General features: G+C 43.1%; 2 protein-coding genes across 4 annotated transcripts in view; both read right to left on the reverse strand.

Annotated features, from left to right (window-relative positions):
* Atf6 (activating transcription factor 6) overlaps positions 1 to 22,123 on the reverse strand; it is a 176,433-nt gene that overhangs the window by 150,886 nt on the left and 3,424 nt on the right. Inside the window, exons 1-5 of one of the 3 annotated variants that reach the window (XM_029474734.2) lie at positions 18,207 to 18,294; positions 12,475 to 12,551; positions 12,158 to 12,206; positions 10,039 to 10,126; positions 6,239 to 6,339 (exon numbers count right to left, since the gene is read on the reverse strand). In XM_029474734.2, coding sequence (XP_029330594.2) covers positions 6,239 to 6,339; positions 10,039 to 10,126; positions 12,158 to 12,206; positions 12,475 to 12,551; positions 18,207 to 18,230 — 339 coding nt within the window. In that variant the 5' untranslated portion in view covers positions 18,231 to 18,294. Of the gene's footprint in view, positions 1 to 6,238; positions 6,340 to 10,038; positions 10,127 to 12,157; positions 12,207 to 12,474; positions 12,552 to 18,206; positions 18,295 to 22,123 lie in introns of those variants that run through there. The other 2 variants (XM_029474736.2, XM_021159362.3) reach the window with 2 other exon arrangements.
* Positions 7,351 to 8,138, reverse strand: LOC110309919 (cytochrome c oxidase assembly protein COX14-like). The gene has a single exon (XM_021182699.3). It carries the CDS (start codon positions 8,060 to 8,062, stop codon positions 7,775 to 7,777), a length of 288 nt encoding a protein of 95 aa, XP_021038358.1. The 5' UTR covers positions 8,063 to 8,138; the 3' UTR covers positions 7,351 to 7,774.

A 22,123-nucleotide genomic window follows, 5' to 3' on the forward strand; every position in this document is an offset into this window, starting at 1 on the left:
GGGCCTGGAGCTAGCTAAGCAGATAAGAACACTTGTTCTTCAGCACCCACCCAGGGCTCACAGCCATCTATACTCTGGTTCTGGGGACCTGACACACTCTTCTGACCTCTGGAGTCACCAGGCACACACATGTAAGTGCACATACATGCATATAGGCAAAACATTCATACATATAAAAGAAAATTTTAAAATCTAAAAGAAAACTTAAAAAACAATACCAACAAAACAAAACACTTCAAAATTAAGCCAAGAAGGAAAGAGGGTATATGTGGGGGGATATATGAGTAATTGAAAATTAAGAAGTTTTACTTAACAAAGACGTACGCCTTTAATCCCAGCAGCACCTGGGAGGCAGAGGCAGATGGATTTCTGAGTTCAAGGCCAGCCTGGTCTACAGAGTGAGTTCCAGGACAGCCAGGGGTACACAGAGAAACCCTGTCTGGAAAAACAAAACAAAACAAAAAACAAAAAAAAACCCAAAGACTACAAAGTTGATAGATAATAGGAAAATGAGGTTAGCAATGCCTTTACCCAGCAAGAGTTTGAGACTTGAGAGTCAGGGAGGAAAGTACTGTCTTCTTACACTTCTCACCTCAGGCTGGGAAAAACAGACAGGGAGCAGACAGGGAGCCCTGGGGCTCAGGTCAGCCACCTGATTAGTTAGGTCAAGAGGACTGAGAACTGTCTCACAGGGGTGAGGTACTCCTGAGGAACCAGCCTCCTCACACACCAACACAGACGTCACACAACACAACTTAATGTCTTAACCACTCATCTGATTCTTGCAAATAACACAAAAACAGACAGTAAGTCCATAGACAACTGTCAAAGGACAAGAATAAACAATTTATGAAGATCACAAATGAATAATGAAATTAGAGACAGTTTGTAAACAACCACTAATCAAAGAAATAATAATCAAAAATTTACTATCTGGAAAAAAACCCAGACTCCTGGGTAACATCGGCCTTAGCAGAAAAGTTCCCGGGCTCTTCAAAGCCTGCTGACAGCCTGCAGAGCGCCTACAGCAGCTCTGGGAAAGCTAAGGAAGCACTGACTGACAAAGTAGCTGCAGCCTGTCACCCACTTTCTCCACATGTGGACATACATCCCAAGGGATCCTGACACAGGGCCACAAGAGAATATTATTTTTACAAAAATATATTGTTCACAGTATGGGTAAAATACAGTGAATGCTTTTTGAAATGTGCAGTTAGAATCATGCAACAGGGTTAATAGATACAGAGTAACATGAATTCATCTTTAAAAGTAAGTGGAAGCCAGGCATGTGGAACACACCTATAACTTCACCACTCAAGAAGCTGAAGCAGAGGTTCATGAGTTCAAGGTTAGCCTGAATTGCAAAGCAAAACTCTGTCTCAAAACTCAAATATAAATCAATAACAGTAAACCAATATTTAATAATAATAATACCATCTCTATAAATTTAAAATGCATACTTATAAGTGAAATCAGAGAGGGGGACAAATAAACTTTTAATATATGCTATTGGAATAAACCTTTTAATAATATTTTAGAGAAACATAAAATTGAGCCCGTGTCTCAAATCACATACTAAGGCAATTTTAAATGGATCTGAGATCATCTTTACCTTATAAAAAATTTGTGTTAACACTCACTTAGAAAATATTCTTTCCTGAATAATTTAAGCATCAGGCATTAGATGGGGCTGCAAGAGCACCCTCCATGCCCAGGGGACTTGTCAGGGCACCAGAAGTGTTGGAAACACATTCACAAGGGGAATCATGGACCTAAGAAGGCAAGGCAAGGAAGGGTTGGGCAATAGCCCAGGAGCGAGCCTTCAAGTAAGATGGCTGAGCCCAACAGAAGCCTAGTAAAAGATCACAGGAGCCATAGAAAGAGACTCCTGGTGGCTAAATATGAGACAACACAAAAATCAGAATAAATAATCACAGCAATGGGTTACAGTCTAAACCGAATGGGAAACAGTAAGTCAACACTAATGTTAACAAGCATCTGGTGATGGATAGCTTGACAAAGACCCGCACATTTGGGCAGGAGAACAGATTAGCAAGTAAAGGCACTGAGTTCAACCCCCAGAACCCACGTGGTAGAAAGAGTCTGACTTTCACACACTCACTGTGAAGCCATCATGAACATAATACACACAAAATAAAAAAGTAAATGTTTATTTTTTTATTTTTGTTTTTTTGAGACAGGGTTTCCCTGTATAGCCCTGGCTGTCCTGGAACTCACTCTGTAGGCCAGGCTGGCCTCAAACTCAGAAATCCGCCTGCCTCTGCCTCCCGAGTGCTGGGATTAAAGGCGTGCGCCACCACGCCCAGCTTATTATTTTAAGAGCAGTACTGTTCCACGGTTTAAAAGTACCTTCTTCACAAAATACTGGCAACTAGCAAAGGGAGAAAAGAGCAGCTTCCTGGCTGAGAGCCTAGCAGATGCTGTCAGCTGACTGAGGTGAACATCACCAGTAACAGGACCACCTCAAACTGTCATCAAACTGAATCTTATCATCAAAAATAGATGACAAGGTGGAGTGTGGGTGGCCTGCACCTGTAACCTCTGTTCTTTGGAGGTGAAAGCAGGAGAATCAGGAGTTGAAGGCCATTTTCCATTGCATAGCAACTTTAAACCAGTTTGAACTAGGTGAGATCCTATCTCAAAAGGCAAAAACAGATCTGGTCGTGGTGACATCCTTACTCCTTTAATCCTAGGACTTAGGAGGCAGAGGTGGGTGGATCTCTGTGAGTTGCAAGCCAACCTGGTAACAGAGCAAGTTCCAAGGCAGCCAAACAGCTAAAGCTATACAGAGAAACCCTGTCTCAAAAACCAAGAGAGAGAAAGACAGAGACAGAGAGACAGAGACAGAGAGGCTAAAACAAACAAACAAAAGACAGACACAAAACCACTTCTGTGGCATTCCTGCCATAGACACTAAAGCTGACTCCAATCCTGAGGAAACGTCTGGCACTCCAAATGATAAGGTCATTAAAGCACGAAGTCAAGAAGGAAGAATTGTTCCAAAATAAAGAAAATTAAAGCAGAAAGACAACCACATGCAATATAACCTGATGCTTTTGCTGGTCTGAATCTAAGGGGAGCTACATGTGAAACTGCACAATCTAAACCGGGACTGGGTAGTGCGAGTTTTGGTTTCTTTTAACCTCAGTTATGCTACGGAGACATGTTTCGGTTTTAATCCCTGGTGTGGCCTCCTTCAGCTTATCCACAGCAGCAGACTGACTGCCTCGTGCTCCAGCAGGGGCAGGATCTGTGCTCAGTGCAGATAGTTTAATTCTGGGAACTCTTGAGTGAGAAAAAAAAAAAAAAAGCCAGATGCCAGAGGGGGCTGAGGGAGCGCTGAGCGGGTAGGGGAACGCTAAGGAAGAAGCCTGGCTGTTTGGCTGTTTCCCCTGCTGGGTCCTGCTCCTGCTGCTGATGGTTGAAAGGAAAGAGACCAGAAACTGGAGACTTCCTGGTCGCAGAAGATTAGACTTGCTCTAGTCAGCAGGAAGTAGTTTAAAGAGACTTCGCCTCCTTTCTCCTCCACCCGTCCTTCTCTCCTACCTGGTGTTGGGGGGTTGGAAGGAATAAGGGCTGGAAGGGAGAAAGAGGTATATAAAAACCAAATAAAATAGCTAAAACAAATATGCCTACAGGGCTGCAGATGAGATTATTGTTATATATCAATGTTTAGTTCCTGGGTTTGGTGGCTGTATTGTTGTTAAAAAAAATATTCTTGTTCATAGGAGGTAGACATTATAGAATTTGGAATTCAGTGGTCAACTGACCCTCAAATGGCTCAGACAAAAATCTCCACAATATATTTGCAAATTTAAGATCATTCCAAATATAAAGTCAGTGTAAGCAAGAGAACAAGAATAAAAAATTAGCCAGGCAGTGGTGGCGCACGCCTTTAATCCCAGCCCTTGGGAGGCAGAGGTAGGCGGATTTCTGAGTTCAAGGCCAGCCTGGTCTATAGAGTGAGTTCCAAGATAGCCAGGGCTACAGAGAAACCCTGTCTCGAAAAAACAAACAAACAAACAAAAAACAAAAACAAAACCAAAAAAACAGAATAAAAAATTAGAGAATGTCTTTCTGAGTGATAAGAAGCTTTTGAGTAACAGGAGGAGGAAGAATAGAAGGAAAAGAGGAAGAGAGGTAAAAGGCAGGAAAAAGGATGAGGACATGGATAAGAGGAAGCGGAGGAAGAGCAGCAACAACAATAACAGCAGTACTAGTAATAACAATAATAATTATAATAATAAAATAAATATATGTGCACCTTATATAAATATAAAGAAGAAGAAGAATAACCAGGCTAGGCATGCTGGTTATTATTTTAATCTCTACACCTAGAAGGCAGAGACAGAAGGATCTCTACAAAATCAAGGCCAACCTAGTCTCCATAATAAGTTCCAGGCCAGCCAGAGCTACACAGTGAAATCCTGCCTCAAAAAAAGAAAGAAAGAAAGAAAGAAAGAAAGAAAGAAAGAAAGAAAGAAAGAAAGAAAGAAAGAAAACAACCCAGGCCAGACACAGTGGCACATTCCTGCACTGAAGCCCAGCCTGGGCAACACAGTAAGACTACCTTTAAAAGAACCCTGCAATCCTAGCACTTGGGATGCTGGGGCAGCAGGACCACAAGTCAGAAGTCCCTTTGACTGCTGTACTGGTTTATACTGGTTACTAACTTGACGGGATCTAGAACCACCTTGAAAACAGATCCCTAGGCATAACTGTGAGGCACTTCCTAGTTAGACTCAAGTGGGAAGACCCACACTAAATGTGGGCAGCCTCGATCCATGGGCTGAGGTGCCAGGCTTCAGAAACAGAGAAAGCAGGCAGAGCAGGGACGTTTGTCTGTCTGCTTTCTGACCATGATCACGATGTGACCAGCAGCCTCCCTCTCCTGCGGCCATGCCTTCCCATCCATGACAGACTGAGTCAAAAGAGACCGTTACTCCTTAGGTTGCGCTGGTCAGGGGTTTTGCCACAGCAGCAAGAGAAGAAGCTATACAGTTAGATGCTGTCTCATTAAAAAACAAAACAAAAACAAACCCCCTAACACTATAACAACAGAGACCTCACTTCCAGTGCTGCAAAGTGCCTAGCACAGGACTGCATGAGCCATGTGCACAGTTCTCAGAAGAAACTCACAGGACACAAGCTAAATGGGGAGTGAGGATAGGAAGGGCAACGCAAAGCAGGACTGAAATGACTAGAAAGTGTTAGTAAGCACGGCAGACCTGGAGGACCAGCACACAGAGAATCTGAACTCCACACTTTGAGCACTAGGAAGTCATTAAACGGCTTTAAGGCAGAGGACATAGTACATTTTGTAATTTTAAGAGTGGTTTTTGAAGGTGACTCTACTAAGAAAGGTTTGGAGCATTGGTAGACAGACCACCAGGTAAGATCCTAATGGCTTTATCCTAAGCTCAGGTGCTGATGGCCCAGAAAAAGCAAAAAGTAATCTTAGAATTCCTAGTGAATACAGCGCTAGGGAGATGATGGCTCGGCAGGGAGAAATGCCTGCTGTGCAGGTCCCAAAAACTCAGCTGATAACAACATGGCAGAAGGAAAAAGCCAACTCCTGAAGGTTGTCATCTACCTAAATACACACACACACACACACACCCCAAAGTAAACAGAATTCCCAAAATTTAGAAGTTTGCTAAGTATAGAACCTGCCAGAATAAAGATGTCTCAATTTACAAAAGTTAAAATATATGAAAGATTAATTTGATTTTTCTTCTTGTACTTTGCCTTTCCCATTACTTAAATCAGGTATTCCATTTCCTTGATTTCAAAGCTTCTGTTGGGAGGGCCAGGGATGCACTCCAAAGGAGCTATCAGACTTTTGTAAAGATCTTAGTTAATCTGAAAGATAATGGAAGGAGTTCCTGAACTCCTGAACTCTACGACCCAGGAATTATAAATCTTACATTCTTCCAAGTCCTTCAAGAATGTATATTCTAAGGGAGAGGAAAGATGGGTACAGAAAGAAAAGAAAACCAGTAAGCAAAGACTACTGGGCACTGAGGAAGCAAGAACGAAAGGGAGGGAGCCGAACCCAGGAGGTAACAGATTTCTCACTCCCACAAGGCCCTGTCAAGTCTCTTTTCCTCAGAGAATAAGATTACTCAAAACATTAATGTCAACGGCCTCCCCACCCCCCACCCCCATTTCCCAGATGGCATTAAACCCGATACATCACAAGAGACTGGCCACCTACAGGAACGTGCTGAGTTGAAGAACACGAGTCTGTGGACCGAGGAGAGGAGATGGAGCCACTGGAGGAAGCCGGAGAAAGAGGCTGGGGCTCTGCCTTCATGTCTGTCAGGGAAAGACATGGAGGACAGTCTTACACACCAACTCATACAAACTCACAATAAGATGGGCAAAATGGTCTTTGAAAATTCAATTAGCAGCTTGGTTACAAAAACATATCATTTCAATGAAAAACTCAAAATCACTTGTACTCCTGCAGGAAGTCAGTTCCGCGCTACTTGTCTGGAGAAAGAGAAGAAACTGGTGCCCTGGCTTTCGTGGTTGAGGAACAAGAGCAGGTGAAACATTCTACTCTAAAACCTCCTCTCTGTTCTCAGTATTATGCCGTATACAAAAAGCCAACTACCCAGAGTCAGACAGGAACCATGAATAAGCAGCAGCCTCCCATCTGACCCGTACCTGCCTGTTCACCCTCACTGAATCAACTCACCTATCTAACCTACGCCTGCCCCCCACGGCAGAACGTAAAAGCACAAGGCCAATGCTCACTCTAGAGTTTTGGCTTTTTGTTTTATGTCTGGTTTTTTGGTTGATTGTTGTTGTTGCTATAGTTTGATGTTGTTTTCAGGAGCTGAATCTCAAACCCCACGCTTTGTGCATGCCAGGTAAACACTTTACCACTGAGCTACACCCCCCCGCCCCCCCCCACCCTCCCCACACACACTCAGTTTTCTATTACTGCCGTGTAACTAAATCTTTGCTGAAACAGCCATTTTATTAACTTCCCATAATCTATGGATCAGGAACTTGGACTGGAGAACACTCAGCTAACTCACATTCCATGAGAGAAGACAGGGATTGAGTAAAATAAGAACATGAAATGAAGGAGACTAGGAAGGGCAGGGATAAAAAGGGATTACTGGGAAAATGCGCTGGTTCTGTACCCACTTTCTCTTCACTCCTGTCATCTGAGACACTAATGATCTCTACGCCCACTTCCTTCTAGGCAGGGATCTAGAAGGAAGCATGCTAGAAGACAGGAGAAGACACTGTTCCTTCAGTTTCTCCTGTCAGCTCTGTCTGACAGCCTGCTGCAGGTTCTCTCAGCTCACTCAAACCCAACCTCATCAAGCTCCCTTAAAAATAGCAGCACTACTAGCTGCCAGCCTAGCCAAAAACTATCAGCTCTAGGTTCAGGAAGAGGCTCTGCTACAAAAAAATACCTCAGAAAGGGACAAAGGGGACAGAGAACTGAGACAGCTGTGATGAGCACTTGCTCTTATAACACAGGACCTGAGTTTGGTTCCCAGCATCCACATGGCAGCTCACGATGGTCCCTAACTCCAGTGCCAGGGTGTGGCCAGACTGCTGGCTACTTTGTGGGTTCTCTTCTCTTTTCTTTTCTTTTTTTCTTCCTTTTTTTGTTTGTTTTTTGTTTGTTTGTTGCTTTTGTTTTGTTTTTTCTAACAAAGCAAAATATTTAATCTCTGTAATAAACCTCACCCTCACATTTCCATTTATTTGATGGCCTCCAAAACTGTCAAAACAGCACAAGCCAGCAGTACCACAGAAACCATGGCTTTTTAGCCCAGCGGGTCTGAAAGGCATCGTGGCCTAGTTCTTGCAGGGAAGTCTTTTCTGTTTCATGCCTCAGGACTCCTGAGGTCTGCTGCTCTTCTGTGGCCTGGCGCCTGGCACTGCGCAGCTGGAGATAACAGTAGGCTCGTACTGTTACACTGCAGAGGTAACCCCCATACACAGTGATGAAGAGCATCATCGAGGCAGAGGTCTTGTAGCCAATATAAGCTAGCTGCTTGGCAGATGGCATGCCTTCCCCTGGAGGCTGCAACTCAGTCTGCCACTCACAGAGTTGCGCAGCCACAGCAGACACCAACGCGGAGCAGCTCAGCCACTGGTGCCCAGCCCCGCTCCAGACCCAACACCCCCTGCGAAAACTCGCCCACTAAAGCTGGGTTCTCTTTTCTTCCACCCTTCTCCACCTTTCTTCTTCTGCCCTTTCAACCCCCAACACTAGATAGGAGGGAAAAAAGAACAGAGGGGAGAGGGGTGACCTTATCATTAGCCTACTTCCTGCTGATTAGGGGTGTCAAGTTCCTTGGGGCAAGTTTGATCTTCACTGTCAGGATATCTAAATCCCCCTGTTGTTTTTTTCTTAGCACATGACTACTTACCAACAGCAACCAAAAGCAACTAACCACTGCCATCAATCCACCCCAGCTCTTGGTGCCCTAGCATTTCTATACCCTCTGAAGAATTCCCAGAATTCCAGATGCCAGACACTTACAGACACTATCTGCAGCTGGCAAACCGCTCCCCTGCAAGAGTGGTCAGCTGCTGTGAGCAATCTGAAACAGCCCCATATCCCACACCTGGGATTAAAATGAAAGCGCGTTCTTATAAGATTTCTGTGTTTTTAAAGAAACCAAAATTCTCACTACTCAGGGGCTGTAACATCCTCTTCTGACCTACAAAAGCACTAGGCACACACATGGTGCACAAACATACAAGTGAGCAAAACATTCACACGAATATAAAAAATAAACCGCTCTTTAAGTTCTCACCCTTTCTTACTCTCATCTCTAGCCCTCCTTCTCTCTCTCCCTTCCCTCCTCTCTCCACATGGCTATGGCCGGCCTCTCTCTTTCTTTCTACCTTCTCTCCTTCCCTCTGCCTTTCTACAATAAAGCTCTAAAACCATAGAAAAATAAAAATATAAATAAAAAAATAATAAACCTAAAAATTTTTTCTAAAAAAACTCTTCTAGTCTCTATACACACACATGTCTATGTATACATACACCCACATATACATACCAGAAAAAAATTAATAGAGATTAAAGGGAATAACTTTTATATCTAGTTAACAAAGAAGGTGAGATGTATTGGTAAGAAAAAGCTAAGAGTCATGAGAATGTTATTTTCTTTCGAAGAAAACAAAGTCTAAATTATCCCACAGTAGGATGGCTCATTGGTTTTAAATAACAAAATTGTAGAACAAGCCAGAGTGGCTGAGAAGCTGGGTAAAGTTATGGAAAATGAAACCTCTGAATCAATTCTTATGCATAGACACATTAGCCAAAGCTAAAAGGGAATTATAAGTTTTATTTAAAAAAAATGTGAGCCTTAGGGCTAGAGAGATGGCTCAGCAGTTAAGAGCTGGCTAATCTTCCAAAAGACCAAGGTTCAATTCCCAGCACCCACAAAGTGGTTGACAATTATCTACCTCCATTCCAGGGGATCAGATACCTACTTCTGGTCTCTTTGGGCACCAGTGACACAAGCAGTGCATGGACATACAGGCAGGCAAAACACTCACACAAAGAAATTTTAAATTTAAATTTTTAAAAATTAAAATTGAACATTAAAATCCAAATTAAACTTTTGTAAACTGTAAACTCTGTCCAAATAACAAGGATTTTACAGTGTATTGATCTGTCCTGAGTAACAGCCTGTGAAAGGCTCATCATCACACCTTAAGGAACTGGCAAAGGAAACACACAATATTTTTATCCAATTTCCTCTTCTCTCTATTGTTATTATAAAACTTTGATCACTTAAAAAAAAAAAACATAGCATTAGTCAAGCTGTGCCTCTCCTCAAAAGGGTGAACATCAAACTCAGGGATACTGCTGTGAGGCTCTGAATTGTAGGTAACCCTAGCCTCATCCTTTTCATCATTTCGTAAGCCCTGTTGGCCAGGATTTTCTGACCCACTTAATTCCCAGTATTAACAAACAAGAGCATGAGTCTGGCTAGAGTGTTTATAGGTAAACCACATCATTACCTGAGCAGAAGTGGCTGCCGGGGCTCCATAGGTCTGATTCCCAAGGCATCAAATCCAAATCAAAATTAAGATGATCAAAATTATTTTCCTGTATGTGTCAAATCAGCAAATGGTTAAGAATGAAACACACACACACCATGAAATAAAACCATCAGGCACCATTTACCATGGATAGCATACTGGCTACCACCCAAGCCAACTGCTCCATACTGCAGATACATCTCAGAGAACCCAGGGATACAGCACTTCTGGCTCACCAAAGGACAAGAACAACTAGAAAAGGAAACAGGCTCAATAACTAAAAACTTTGTGAGATGTATTCTTTTTTGTGGAAATAGACCATTAAAGATTCACAAAATGAGTCTCTTGCATAAGAGAGATCTAGATCCAACAAGATAGATTTTTTTCCCTTTGCTATTAAGAAAAGCAAGTCCAAACAAATAGCTATTCATGTCATCTCTCTACAGAATAAAGAACGCAGACACAGCTGGAAACAACGCAGGAGTCAGAAAGAGGGTGAGTGCTGTACAGGGATAATGTGCTTTTTCACCTTACCATTCATTCTGTGGTTTTTCAAACTTCTAAAATTTTTATAAACTTAACAAATAAACAAACCCCAAAAACATTTTTAGGATCAATAAAACAAGCTCAGTGGGTAGAGGCTTAAAGAATGAGGCAAAGTTCAGAATTCTATAAGCTAACCACCTACACATATACTAATCAAAAAAAATATGTCATTTTGATGGCTCAAAGTATTACAGTAACAGTTTTTACATAGTTTTCTAACCAATCAAAGATAAAAATAAGGCTGTGACTAATTTTTAGAGTTCTTGAAGAGGAAGTTGGTAAGTTCCTCTTCACTAGACACATGACTCATGCCTGCCTCTTAGTCCCACTATCTCCCACAAGCAGCAGAGGAAGGAGCTGTAAAAATCAAGAAATAGGACTCAGCTTACAGCTCACACCTATACTTTCAGTACTCAGAAGGCTGAAGCAAGAGGACTGCTAGAAATGGCAGGCCAGCCATTGTGTGGGGAATTGCAGGCTGGTCTCCAGTCGAGCTGAGGTCTGAACCCCGATGGTCATAATTCACCTACATGACACAGTAGGCGTTCCCTCATGCTCCTGGAACTCCGGCCCCTGCCTTAAGGTGCCACCTCCCACAGCCCCCACAAGAGAAACATGGTCAGTAGTTACGTAAGCAATGGCCCAAGCTTCTGACCTTCAGGCTAAACTCCTCCCCAGTTACCTAGCAACAGTGAAGACCATAAAAAGGGGTGCTCAGCCCGCACCTCGCTCTTATTCCTTTGCCCTCTTACCTCTCTCTTCTCTCACTTCTCTCTCCTCTTCCCTTTCTCTTTGTCTTCTTCTTTCCTCTCTTCTCTCTTCTCTCTCCTCTCTCTCTCTCTCTCTCTCTCTCTCTCTCTCTCTCTCTCTCTCTCTCTCTCTCTCTCCCTCCCTCCCTCCCTCCCTCCCTCCCTCCCTCCTTTCTACCTTCTTTCTTTCCCCTGCCATTTCTATAATAAAGCTCTAAAACCATAGAGTCTCTGCTCTGCTCCTTCAAGTTCCGCTGTGCACTCTGGTCAGTGTTGGGAACTTCTTCCCTCTTCCCTCTTTCCCACAACCCTGGTGGCTTTAGCAAAGTAGCTCCAGGGGGGTCCCCAGGCAGGGCTGCCCCTTGACCACCCCCTGAAGAGTGAGATAGAGGAATGCCCACCCAGGGATGAGTGGATAGGGTAGGTAGCAGCCCTCCCATGCCTGACTGCCCAGAGAATAGGGAAACTCTGGCATGGTGTGGGCATCTTTTTCCTTCCGTTCTTCCCCAGGGCCCCAGCCCCCCCCCCTTCTTTATTTTGTTCCCAACAAGCCAGAGCTATGTAGTAAGTTCGAGACCATCCAAGACTACAGAGTGAAGCCTTGAGTCCAAAACAAATAAATAGGCTGTCAAATGACTTTTCCAAGGTCACTCACCCCAAGACAAAACATATGCTAAGAAGCCTTATATAAGGCTTTGAGGGGGAGGGGGCTGTTTGTTTGTTTGTTGAGTTTATAAAAATTCTAGAAGTTTGAAAACCACAGAATGGTAAGATGAAAAAGGACATCCCCGTACAGCACTCACCCTCTTTCTGACTCCTGCGTTGTTTCCAGCTGTGTCTGCATTCTTTATTCTATAGAGAGAAGATATGAATAGCTATTTTTCGAACTTGCTTTTCTTAATAGCAAAGGAAAAAAAAAATCTATCTTGTTGGATCTGGATCTCTCTTATGGCAAACCAAGACCTGGACAATTTATTGACTACAAGAGCTACTAACATTCATGGTCAATGGTGTCACTTAGCTTCTAGCCTAAACCTACTGTTCAGAAACCTTCATGCATTAATCACAGTACAGATGAAACATCAAGTTATTCATTATTGCTCTGAGAGTTAGGACTTACATAAGCCTCATGCGCTGCATCAAACTGCACATCATCAGTGTCTGTGAAATAGCCAAGTTCAGCAAACAATGTAGACTCTGGAAGAAAGAAGGAAAAAGAAATGCTCCTGTCACTCAGGCGTCTGAGAGTGGAACAAGCTCTGTGCTGTGCCCCTTGGCGGATCTATTTGTTTTCTTTTAGGCTCTGCTGCTGCTGACAAGCTCAAGCAATGTGAATATCATGAGAACGTGGGCTTGGCTCCCCATAACACATGCAAAAAACTGGGTACAGCTATATATACCTGGAGCCTCAGCACTGGGGAGGCAGAGAAAGATGGATTCCCCAGAGCTCGCTAGCCCAATCAGTGAACTCCAGCTTCAGTAGGAGACTCAGTCTTGAAGACAAAGCCAAAACGTGGATGCTTGGCAAGAAGGCTCAGCAGGGAAAGGCACCTGCTGCACAAGCCTGATAACCTGAGTTCTGTCCCCAGACCCATGTGAGAGTGGAAGGAGAAAACACACACACACACACACACACACACACACACGGTTGTCATCGGACCTCTGCACACACAGTAGCAGGCCCAACCTCATCCCAACCCACATACGATAAAATTCAGTTGAAAAAAAAAAGGTAAAAATGACTGAGGAAGACACCGAGCATTGGCCTCTGGTCTCTACATGCACACACATATGTACATACACTCACACCCATGCACACACTCAGAAGTAAGTACATACAAAAATATTTAATAGATAATAAAAGACTAGCCTAAATTTCAGCAATTTGAAGTATATTCTAATTTCTAGTGAAATTTCTTTACAAACCAGAAAAAGATTCTTCCATGATCTACATGAAAAATCTTTTTAGAAGAAGGTCAAGGTGATGCCAAGGCCCAGTCCCTCATACACTCTGTGAAGCTTCCCTTCCCGAACACTTCAGAACTCGTTAAAGTTTCCCAGCTCCAGCTCCTCCTTGGACTAAACTCCTGCAGTGATTCTGTCCATGCATACTCTCCTCAGCTGCGCTGCCAGTTCACTTGTCTGGCTGTGGTGGTTTGAATGAGAATACCAGCTCCCCACAAAAGGCTCATAGTTGGTGACCTATTTATGAAGAATTAAGAGGCATGGTCTTGTGAGAGAAGGTGTGTCACTGGTGGTGGGCCTTGAGGTTTTAAAAGCCCACACCAACTCTCTCTGTAGGCTGCCTGCAGACCAGGATATAAGCTCTTAACTACTGCTCCAGCACCCTGCCTACTGCTATGCTATGCTATGCTATGCTCCCAGCCACAGTGGTCATGGACTAACCCTCTGAAACTGTAAGCAAGCCCCCAGTTAAATACTTGCTTTCGTAAGTTGCCTTGGTCATGGTGTCATAAAACAACAGAACAGTAATGAAGACACTGACCAGTGATAAGAATCTTTCACCGCCGGGCGTGGTGGCGCACGCCTTTAATCCCAGCACTCGGGAGGCAGAGGCAGGCGGATTTCTGAGTTCGAGGCCAGCCTGGTCTACAAAGTGAGTGCCAGGACAGCCAGGGCGACACAGAGAAACCCTGTTTCGAAAAACCAAAAAAAAAAAAAAAGAATCTTTCACCAACTAAACTAAATCACAGCGATAATGTATAGATAGTAAGAATGCCAGGCCACCCACACAGTTGTCAGAAATGGCTACTTTAAACTCAGCTCCAGAGCCAAAAATCATTCAAGAAGATGACTGTGAGGATGTGCCTTAAGTACAAGCTAAACTCCTCCAAGTTTTCTGCATTTACTGTCTCTCATGTCTTCCCATCCTTCTTGAACCCACAGCAGGCAAGCACCCCACTCCATACACAACAGTGATTAATTTCACCAGTGACCACCATACCACTAAGTGCACAGTCCTTGCCTCTACCATCCAGTCAGGAGCATCTGACAGTCTGATACTTTCCTATTAACTAAACATTTTCTTCACTTAGCTTCCATAGCATTCATCTGCATTCACCTGACTTTCCTCCCACCTCACTGGCTGGCCCTACCTAAATGGTTTCCTGTCCCTTTAACATGAAACTGCTCCTGGGCTTTGGCTGAATTTTTCTATCAAATGTTTTCTCTTTGAAACTCCACTGAACTCATGGCTTTAAACAGCATCTCTATGTCAAGCATCCCCAAATATGTATCTCCAGCTGATGATGTCAGGAAGCACAGGTGACGCACTGTGCTTACATCTCGTGATCGTTTAAAAAGTACCGCCAACTTGGCACACTCCAAACAGAGGTCTTGTTCCTTCTATTTAACCTTCTACTGTTTCTACTTGTCACTTAGTGACATTCAATTCTCCTGGTGGCTCAAGCTAAAAACCTTAGAACCAATGTTTACTCCTTCCCCATGCTCTCTCTATATTAGATTTACCTCTAAATCCTAGCAGCTTTCTATTCCAAAAGTATGTTTCTATATCATAACCCGGCTTCTTACCTTTCATCCCATTTTTCCTCCTCTTTCTATCTGTTGCTTTCTTCCCTAGCCTCCCCAACACAAAGACTCCAGCATCTAAGACAGCAGAGCAATGAAGCTGCTGGGGTTTTATGCATAGTCATCTGCAGCAAAGCGCCTGGTACCCACAGACATGGTATGGGGGAAGAGCAGGCTGCCTGAAATAGGTGGCAATATTCCCTAGCTGCCAATGCCATGGAGCCGGTAGGAGGGTAGAGAGCATGACAGATTGGGAGAGAAGCCTCAACCATGAGCAGTGGTTCCAGTCAGCAATCTGTTAACTGATGAAGCAAATGAATAAAAATATCTAAAGGAACTGGTGCCTCACTGTCAGAGGGAGGTGCCTCACTGTCGGAGGGAGGATTCTGAAACATGGAAAGAGTAAGGCTAAAATAACTATAAGATGTTAGACTGAAATAATTAATTAGTAAATGAAGTAACTTTTAAATGCATTCATATACACCCAAGAATGATGACACAAGCCTATAATCCCATCATTGGGGAGGCAGTGGTGAAAGAATATGTAAGTCCCAGGCTATCCTATGCTATATTACTAGTTCCAGGCAAGCCTGGGCTATAAAATGGCAGCTGACTCAAAACAAATATGAAACAGGGAAAAAGAAATCATTAAAGATATTCAGATGTGTGTGTGCACACAGAGACATGCATTCATTTCCTGGTTCTGCCTTGTGAAGGTTTGTGCACAATGGCTGTGCACAATGGTACGACAGAATCCTTATTCTACTCAGATAGTAGACACTAAGTCTTAGATAAGATAGTGCTCAGCATTAAGTTAGTGCTTAGATAGTAGACACTAAGAACCATTCTCCACTAAGTGGAAATCACTACGGCACACTTTGGAGAAATGGCTGATACAGAGCAAAGGACAAAAAAGCCTAGGAAATCTTAATTTGTTTAAAAAAAAAAGGGGGGGAAATTCTCAGCAAAAGACATGAAATACATGAACATATCAGAAGACCCACAGCCATGCCCAGCATGTACAAGGCCAGAGTACAATCCTCGCTACTTCATGTACACACAAACAAAAGGACATGACGAGGTTGAAAGACCAAAGGCACTAACATGAATGAACTCCCACTGACCAAATCTGAGAAATCTAAACATTAAAACACAGTAAAAGTTTACAAGCCACTAATATAAAAAAAAAAAAAAATCTTAGTGAATTCATAGGGAAAAAGGAAGTAAGGAAGGAAAGAGGGCTCTTTCTAATGGTGTAAGCATTGCTTTAATAAATGTAAGACAGGATAGAGATAGTTTGCATGTGGCAACCATTTGAGAAATGGTTGATTTAAACTGGTAGACTCAGGGAGCACAGGGATGAGGGATGTTAATTATGGCAGGACATTAGTGACCTGTCACATTATCTCCCCAAATATAAATAAAAACACAAAAGGTTAAAACTGACTTGACAGTGGAGAAACCTGACAGATGTCAACTCATCTGTGATCATGTGACCCGTACCACGTGACTCAGAGAATCAAGCACAGCATCAGGCCTCTGGCATACCTGCCACTGCATGGCCTGAGTCTGGTCACAGTGCATAGATCCAGATTATGATTAATTTCTTGCATAAAAACTGTTAAAGGCATGATAGACTGAGGGGGTGGGGGAGCTAAAGAGCTACTCCAGAATGAAGGACATCAAGGAGACATGTAAAAAAAAAAAAAAAGAAAGAAAAAACAACCAATTCCAGACCACTAAGACAGATAGCAAAATGTGAACCCTCTCTGTAAAATGAACACCAGTGTTATACCCTGTTTATTTTCTGAATGGAAGAAACACACTGTGGTAATGGAGGAACGCCTGTGGTGGAGTGTTGCGTGTTATCTTCTGGTGGGAATGATAGATACTGCAGTATTTAAGGGTAAAAGATGGGAAGGAGAAGAGAGAAAGAAATGGGCAACTATGACATAACTTAGAAACTGTAGACGAGCATGCCAGAGTTCTTTACAGTGTTCTTTACGGTGCTCTTACAACAGTGTTCTTACAGACTTGAAACTACTTCAGAATTTTAAAATATGTGTCTAGATGGACAGTATGGCATAGACCTCTAGTCTCAACTACTTGTGAAGCTGAAGTAACAAGAGAGCTTAAGTCCACCAGTTCAAGACCAGCCAGAGCAACACAGACAAATCTTGACTCAAAACCATGCATGTGTATGTACACACATTCACTGCTATCAGTTAACTCTGGGAATCCCCTATGGAAGCCTCCAAATCGTCTCCTGACTTCTGCCATAACCCTCAGGCAAGCTCTGCTCAATATATATCAGCTAAAACAAAGCTATTAATTGGGATGGGGATGTAGTTCAGTTGGTATAATGCAACATGCATGAAACAACATACATTCAATCCCCAGTCCACATGAACCAAGCATGGCAAATGCCTGCAGTCCTACTCAGGAGGTAGAGGCAGAGAGACAACAGAGAAATTCAAGGGGGGCTCAGCTGGCCAACCTACCAAGCAAGCCTGATGACCTGAGTTCCATTCTCAGCACCCACATAAGAGTGATGGAGAAAACCAATTCCACAAAGTTGTCCTCTTACCTTCACACATAATGTTACATATACACAACAGTAACAAAAAAAAAAAAAAAAAAAAAAAAAAAACTTACTTATTTTAAATTAAGATAAATTAGAAGCCGCAGCCGGGAGTGGTGGCACACGCCTTTAGTCCCAGCACTTGGAAGGCAGAGGCAGGCGGATTTCTGAGTTGGAGGCCAGCCTGGTCTACAGAGTGAGTTCCAGGACAGCCAGGGCTACACAGAGAAACCCTGTCTTGAAAAAACTAAAAAAAAAAAAAAAAAAAAAGAAGATAAATTGGAGCTTGAGAGGTGACTTAGCAGTTAAAGGCACTGGCTGCTCTTCTAGAAGACCTGAGTTCAAGTCCCAGCACCCACAGGTTGGCTCACAGCTATCCGAAACTACAGTTTCAGGGAATCTGACTCCCTTTTCTGACCTCTGCAGGCACTAGAGGCACATATGGTTGCACAGACATACATGGGCAAAACACCCATACACATAAAATAAAAATAATCTCAACCTTTTTTTATTTAAAGTAAACTCTCAAGGTCATCCTTGGCTATACCATGATTTGGAAGCCAGACAAGGCTAGATAAGATCCTCTCCAAAAAATGAAAACAAATAAAAGACAGACAGACAATGGTAGCACATGCCTGTAAGCTTAGCACTCAGGAGGCAAACACAGGAGAATCAAAAGTTTGAACCAACATGGGTACATAACAAGATCCTGTTAAACCTACTGAAGGGTTAGAGACTAGCTCCATCCATGGAGTGGAGCACGCACGAGTCCTGTAATGCCAGCACCTGGGAGGACATGGGTTCAAGGTCATCATCCTTAGCTACAGAGCAAGCTGGAAACTAGCCAGTCTGTCAAAACAAAACACAACAAAAGCGCTTTTAAAAAGGGATGTTGAAAACAAATATGGTCAACACTATATAAAGGCAGTCCCAAAAAGCTGTAACAGACCTGAAAAATCCCCATCAGGGCTGTCATGGTATCTTATGCTGATGGATACTCAGGGATTTGTAGTAATGATGTGTAAACAGCCACTGTGAAGCTCATAAGAGCATGCAATTATGGACAATCTACACATAATTCTTGATGGTGACAACCGACAACTGCGTTACTAGTTTAGGATTTGCCACAGTACACGGCTCCTCCTTATTTAATAGTGTGTTCCCTCTACTTATAAAAACAGTTTTACAATAACATAGTGAGCCATGCTACACTGGCAAATAGATCATGCATCTTGCATCTACTGTGTCTCAACTGCATCATTGTCTCTTGTATCTTATTTAATCTTGGATTGTTTTGCTCATTGTGGCCATGGGAGCCATAGGCTATACCGTATTACGTGCGTATTATATATGCACATATGTGTTATGCAATATAAGTGTGTAGCAGACCTTAAAATCTAGGTTTTGTAAGCAGATGCCATGCTATGAAGATCACACACAGCAAGCACACTTTTCAAACTGTGTTCCTGTTGTAAGTGATGGATGACCACAGTTGATGTGAGATAAGAAGGAACCCTATGGTCTGGCTGAGAACTAGAAACATTATCATGCATTCATGGTTTGTTTGTTTGTTTTTAAACAAACACTACTTATTCTAAAGAAATACCCGGTAAAATATTTAGGAGTTTCATTCTGCATGCTTGTGTTTCCTGTGGTAAAAACAGGGGAATTGTGGGTAGTAATGAAACACAAAGTAAGTGGGGCAGGATTTTCACAGTTGGTGCGTATGGGAAATACAGGTATAGTGTACTGACCGATCTTCTTTTATTTTCTGTGGTTTTAAAAAAAAAAAAAACTGGAGGTGGATAAATGCACTTTTGTATGCATAGACGATTTCAGAAGAATCCATGAGAAACTAGTAGCGCAAAGTACCGTTCTAAAGGATTAAATCTACTGCCTACCCCCATGTCCTTCCCACCGAGTGAGTTCACACCTCCGACACTTAGACTTCCCTCTATGATAGCAGCTGGGATTCTTCGCTTTCTTAGCAAGCTTTTCCACCTCGCCTCTCTCTGCCCTGACCGCTTATTTGCTTACTACACCACAGTGACCTTGCTTTTTAACTCTATCTCAGCCTGACCAGAGTCTTATTATTTTCAGCAAGATGAAATATGGGGGCCACAGACAACTCAGAAGTAAAAGTGCTCGCTGCTGAGTCTGATGCTCCAAGTTTGATCCCCAGGACTCACGTGATAGGAGGGAAAAAAAATTCAATCCTGAAGATAATCACCTGTGTGCCTTGGCATGCACACCACCACCTCCACACGCACACAAAGAAATCACCTGTGTGCCTCGGCATGCACACCACCACCTCCACACGCACACAAAGAAATCACCTGTGTGCCTCGGCATGCACACCACCACCTCCACACGCACACAAAGAAATCACCTGTGTGCCTCGGCATGCACACCACCACCTCCACACGCACACAAAGAAATCACCTGTGTGCCTCGGCATGCACACCACCACCTCCACACGCACACAAAGAAATCACCTGTGTGCCTCGGCATGCACACCACCACCTCCACACGCACACAAAGAAATCACCTGTGTGCCTTGGCATGCACACCACCACCTCCACACGCACACAAAGAAATCAATATAACAAAAGGGAGAGCTAAAAGAAGAAATGTTGGGGGTCACCGTTAAACATGAACTTTCAAGAAAAAAGGTGGTGGGGGAAGAGGAGGAGGAAAAATTTGATAACAACAACAGAGGAAGTGACAGCTAAGGGAAGTCTGGCATTTTCCCCTCCAAACAGGAGAAGATAACTAACTATATGTCTGTTTTCTAACAGAGATGGGAGAAATACTTAGGAAAAGAGCTTGGGTTGCATTTCTAGTAAAGCAGGAGGGAGTTGAAACTCACAGAGAAAACTGGTCTCTCTTGTACCGAGAGGTCATCCTCAGCATCTCCATGGGGGCAAGGCAAGCATGTGGGTGAATGAGATGAGAGAGAGGGACTGCAAGTTCTGATTCAGAGCACGAAAGGGGAGAGACTAAGAGGCTGAAAGAGGAAAGCTTTGGGGAACAATCATCAGAGAGAGAGAGAGAGAGAGAGAGAGACTGGCCAAGCCTACTGAGATATCCAAGAATCCCAACAGCAGCATGATGGAGAAAGTAACAGGAAGTAACAGCTACATTTTCTGAGAAGGGACTGACAGTGACTGAAGAATCAGCAGACCCCAGCAGCAGACGAGGTGGAAGACTGTATACTGTGACCAAGTAAGATTTACACCTAGATACTTAATGTGGAAGACAGGAGATGTTCTGGAGATGGCAGAGAAGGATAAGAAAACACCTACTATATTCTGAGTTGCTGTGTGCAGAAAGCTTTCACCAGGACTTCGGGGAAAGCTGTGTCATCGGGGGAGTGTCATGCTTTGATTAGGGCAAGAAGAGGAAGAGAGGCTTCAAAGGAGATCCTAAAGGCATGAGAGAAACCGCAGTGACAGGAAGCTTTTTGGCTTGGCACGCATTTCTTATGTGGCTTTAAAAAAAAAAAAGAAAGAGTGACTTCTGCACAACTCGAGTGAGAGGAAGAGGAGAGGAAAGAAGAGGGAAAGGAAAGATTGCAAACTAGCCGTGGAAAGATGACCAACACCATGAAATACTAGAAATGTGCAATTAAAACAAGGTACCACCACATGCCCAATAAAATGGCTAAACTCCAAAGTACAGGCCACAGCAAATACCAGCAAAGAGAAACATCCACTCACTGCTGATGGAGACACAGAACTGCAAGTTTGGCAGTTTACTATAAACCAAACCTACTCTTAGAATATGATCCAGTAATTGTACACCTTGGAATCAGACCAAATGATACGAAAATTTACACCAACACAAAAACCTGCACGCAGATGGTTAGAGGAGCTACATGTGTAACTGCTAAAAACTGGAAGCACCAAGATAGCAACATGTAAACAGATATACAAATTACATATAGACATATAAATATATATGCAAAGATATATAAACAGATAAACAGATATATGAACATAAACTGAGTTAGGTCCTCCCAAAAGCCACACTGAAACCTTAATTCCCAATATGGCTACGTCTGACAGACTCCTGAGGAGATGACTAAGGTTAGATGATGTTGTGGGAAGAGGGTAACTCTCCTCGGTACCACGTGAGGACACAGCAAGAAAGCAGTCATCTACAAGTGAAGAAGAGGGCTAACATCAAAGCCTGAGCATGCTAGCTAGCATCCTCCATACTTTGTAGACTACTGTAATGGCAGATCCCTCTCATTACACATTTGTCCAAACCCCATGTATGTAAGTCATCAAGCCACAGACACAGGAACTTCAAATGCATACTACTGAGTAAAGAAGCCAGTTTGAAAAGGTTATACTACTGGGTTCCAACTACACAACAAAAGCAAAATGGTGGCGACAGTGAGAAGCTCTGTTCTGAGGTCTGGGATGAGCAGGTGGAACTTAGGGGATGTTTAGGAGAGAGACGCTCACACTACTATACACAACACTGTAATGATGGGCTTGTTGTATTATGTTTGTCAAAACCCCTGTTTTTATTTATTTATTTATTTATTTAGGCTCATCCTTGACTTAACACTAATGTATCAAGCCTGGTGTGGTGGCTCATGCCTTTAATTCTAGTATTTGGGAAGCTGAGA

Source organism: Mus caroli, unplaced genomic scaffold, assembly GCF_978045245.1.
Source record: "Mus caroli unplaced genomic scaffold, Mus_caroli_1 scaffold_1, whole genome shotgun sequence".
NCBI lineage: Eukaryota > Metazoa > Chordata > Mammalia > Rodentia > Muridae > Mus > Mus caroli.

Bases quoted from the DNA above. Each gene is read 5' to 3' on its own strand.
- LOC110309919 (XM_021182699.3), bottom strand. From the start codon at position 8,062: ATGCCATCTGCCAAGCAGCTAGCTTATATTGGCTACAAGACCTCTGCC.